This window comes from Diaphorina citri, unplaced genomic scaffold, assembly GCF_000475195.1.
Source record: "Diaphorina citri unplaced genomic scaffold, Diaci psyllid genome assembly version 1.1 scaffold40724, whole genome shotgun sequence".
NCBI classification, from domain to species: domain Eukaryota; kingdom Metazoa; phylum Arthropoda; class Insecta; order Hemiptera; family Psyllidae; genus Diaphorina; species Diaphorina citri.
Genome location: NW_007418050.1, coordinates 1 through 557, shown reverse-complemented (window position 1 = coordinate 557; position 557 = coordinate 1). Strand labels below are relative to the sequence as shown.

The 557-nt window shown below is 38.6% G+C and overlaps 1 protein-coding gene across 1 annotated transcript; it reads right to left on the bottom strand.

The window, feature by feature from the left end:
• Positions 1 to 31: 31 nt before the first annotated feature.
• LOC113473545 (gamma-1-syntrophin-like) lies at positions 32 to 415 on the bottom strand (the record flags this gene model as incomplete). Its single annotated transcript, XM_026833113.1, has 1 exon — positions 32 to 415. A coding segment is annotated over one exon (240 nt), but the record flags the coding sequence as incomplete, so codon positions are not given.
• Between the last annotated feature and the right edge of the window lie 142 nt (positions 416 to 557).

Here is a 557-nt window from a genome sequence, read left to right as displayed (position 1 = left end):
CTTTTCAGTCCTATGCTGGTAGTATGAACAAGGTATATTCTATTCTACATAGTGTTTTAGTCTTTTCCAGGGGCTTCACCTGATACAATAAGGGACCTAGCGAACAACGATAAAATTAACCAAAATTGTCTAGCTTTGTATGAAATTATGGAAAATTCGTAGAGTCAATTTTCTCTCATGGGTACTTGACGCATATGACACTTACCTTGGTCTCAATGGTTTTCGACTCAGGATCATAGAAGTGTAACTTGAGTTTAGACTTGCCATCATCCGAGGAGCCTCTGAGATTGGAGAATTTATACCTCCATACGTATTCCCTGGTTGCCGTATCGTACAGTGAAAACCCGTGGTTCCAATTCAATGTCAGACCGGCATTTCTTCTTGTATCCGAACAAACAACGTTAAATGTGATGGTCTGAAATGTATGAAAGGTATAAGGATATTGATTTGTATAAAAGTTACTCGTATGAAGGTATTGATAAAAGTAATGGTAATGCTCTTACAGTTGACTCCCTGTAAGCTCCTATCCCACCATTTGTTCCAAGGGAGCTAAACAA